This window comes from Protobothrops mucrosquamatus, unplaced genomic scaffold (assembly GCF_001527695.2).
Source record: "Protobothrops mucrosquamatus isolate PMUCROS unplaced genomic scaffold, P.Mucros_1.0 scaffold_272, whole genome shotgun sequence".
NCBI lineage: Eukaryota > Metazoa > Chordata > Lepidosauria > Squamata > Viperidae > Protobothrops > Protobothrops mucrosquamatus.
The window spans coordinates 128813-131372 of record NW_015386348.1 but is presented as its reverse complement, the minus strand read 5'-3'; the positions used below and the strand labels follow the sequence as shown (position 1 = coordinate 131372).

At 40.3% G+C, this 2560-nt stretch overlaps 1 protein-coding gene across 1 annotated transcript in view; it reads right to left on the bottom strand.

The window, feature by feature from the left end:
• Positions 1-565: 565 nt before the first annotated feature.
• Positions 566-2560, bottom strand: part of SLC7A1 (solute carrier family 7 member 1) — a 33680-nt gene continuing 31685 nt past the window's right edge. The window contains exons 11-12 of the mRNA XM_015831681.2: positions 2431-2539; positions 566-1566 (exon numbers count right to left, since the gene is read on the bottom strand). Coding sequence (XP_015687167.1) covers positions 1457-1566; positions 2431-2539 — 219 coding nt within the window. The 3' untranslated portion in view covers positions 566-1456. The remainder of the gene's footprint in view (positions 1567-2430; positions 2540-2560) is intronic.

Below are 2560 nucleotides of genomic sequence, written 5' to 3'. Positions count from 1 at the left end.
TTTATGGGTGTACAGACTTTTACCCTCCCTTTGGAAAAACCACATTTTTAGAAGATGATTCTCCCTCTGCATAGATACTTCTATGATTTCCTCTGTCCCATCTATGCCTAACAGAGGAAATAACACAGTTTTAATTTTAAATCTGATGGCCTATTTGGAAAAGTCAGCCCTAACAGGATATGGTGAGAAACATGCATTCTATAGTCCCAAATATTACAGGCAAAACCTAAGACTAGCTCCTACTCTGCACTAGAAAAGCTGTTATTTGTCACAACCTTCCTTCAATAAAATATTAACTTTAAATATATTATTTCAAACGTAACAGTAAAGACAATGGTGGAGGTTGACCCAAGAACCCTGTGTCCAATTCCATCTTTGAGGGGTCCATGGTGCTCTGCTTGCTTGTTTTCTTGCAGATGTTTCATTACCCAAACTAGGTAACGTAGACTAGACTCGCACTGATGATGTTACCTAGTTTGGGCAACGAAACGTCTGCAAGAAAACAAGCAAGCTCAGAGAGCACCAAGGACCCCTCACGTCAACCCTGAGCTACAAATATTCTCCTTTATTAATTCCATCTTTATTACAGGAAACTCTTGCCTTTTCTCAGCTACAGGGCATATCAGTGAGCTACATCACAATATTATGTTGAAATACAAGCATGGGAAAGGCTGCCTTTGACCAGGACTGTCTGATCTGAAATGTAAACATCCCAACCAAGCAATTGCCTTTGATTTGGCAGATCTGCATACCTGAAAGTCATACTTTTTACACAGCAGTTCTATCATAAGCAACAGACTCTTGCTTCGTATCTACACAGCTGTTTGAAGCACAGGAGAGGAATTCAGCTACAGGTTGCACAGAAGCCTCCGGGGGGAAGCCTGGTTTGTCCACATTTGCTAAAGGAAATTGTTGTAATGTTGGATGCCAAAACTCAGGCATCACCCCTCTTTAAATACGTTAAGCACAATGTTTAAATAGCACCACTCCCTTTCTTTTCATTCCAGTCTTGGGAAGTGGATACAGTTTTATAAACATGTAAGAGGGTTTATGTATGGTTTGGTTTGGTTCTGTTTTAGTTTAGTTCTGGTGCTGCAATATAGGTGAATATTGGAGAAACAGTATAGAGTGTGCTCCATTCCAGTAGCCAGGAATTAATTCACAAGCCTGAGAATCTTATTCTCACAGTAACATTGGAAGTAAACTAGCACCTTCTATTCAAAGAGTAAAGAAGAGAAACAGCTGTCAGCAAGAAGTAACAGTATTGTTGGGAGTGCGTCAGAGGCTAGGTATTTTTTTTCCTTGTGATCCCTCCCAGCTGCATCCCCATGTTAAAGGGGACATGAGAGCCCACCTGATATTCTACAAAAAAAAAAAAAAGTTCTTTCAGAATCCCGGAGAGAAGTATCCTGCTGTGCAGTAATAGCTCTCAATACCCTCCTGAACAAGAAGGATGTCATTTACAAGTGTCCATATTGTTATCCGTACTTCTTTCTTGATCCGTTGGTGCTGAATAAGATGCCTCTACGCTGTGCCATATGCCATAGCCAAAATATATAACCAGGCCTGGAGGAAAGAGGAAAATGGAATAGCATTAGGAAACATGTGGCAGCACATACAGTAGGATGTATCAGTTTATGAATCTCTGCCTGTAAGGAATACAATACAAAATGAGATGATGCTCTTGTGGAACATCAAAGGTCTTGACTATATACTTCCTTTAGAAGTAGTGCAGTATCACTGAGGGGGACTGTTGATTTTTCTAGAGACTCTATCTCTATCAAGTTTATCTCTGACTTGAGAAGCAAATCAGAGGTATTTTGCAGACTACTTTCTACCAAAAAACAGGGAAATCTATTTTAATTCTGCACAGATCAGATCTTGCCATATTTCTCCCTTGCTTTCAATATTTACAAGCTTCATTGTCATAACATACCTTGCATGGGCCTATTCCTGGAGATGATTTAAAAGATTTAATCAGAGTAATTAAAGGCTACTCCCAGGTCTTAAATGTGTGTGAATCTGGGTTTGTTTTGTTTTAGACAAAACCTAAAACACAGTTTCTTATTAGCTGCCTGGGTTGACATGCTTATTAAAATGCTTGGTTTTAATCTTTTTCTTTTTAATCCTTGGAATCTCATACTATATGGAAGATTACTCCGTTGTAGCTTTAAGTCTTCTGACCACAAGGGTAAAGTATCTGAAGTCCACTTCAATTTTCAAAACTTGTGGTTCAGTAATCTGCCTGTGTCAGGGGTGTCAAACTGTCAGCCCGCGGGCCGGATGCATCATCCAGAAGCCGCGCCCACCCCATTGACGGCAATGGCAAAACCGTCCCGATATGTTGTGCGACGTCACGTGACATCGCGAGTTTGACATGTCTGGCCTATGTGAACAAAAATGTCATCATATAACACAGTTGAAATTTACCTATGACCATCCAGATGGCAAATCGTATCCAGGTGCCACAATCCAGCTGCATCATGAGATAAACATTCACAAAGATGCTCAGGATTGGAAGAACAGGCAGAAAAGGGACCTGCAAAACAAAGGCAAAATT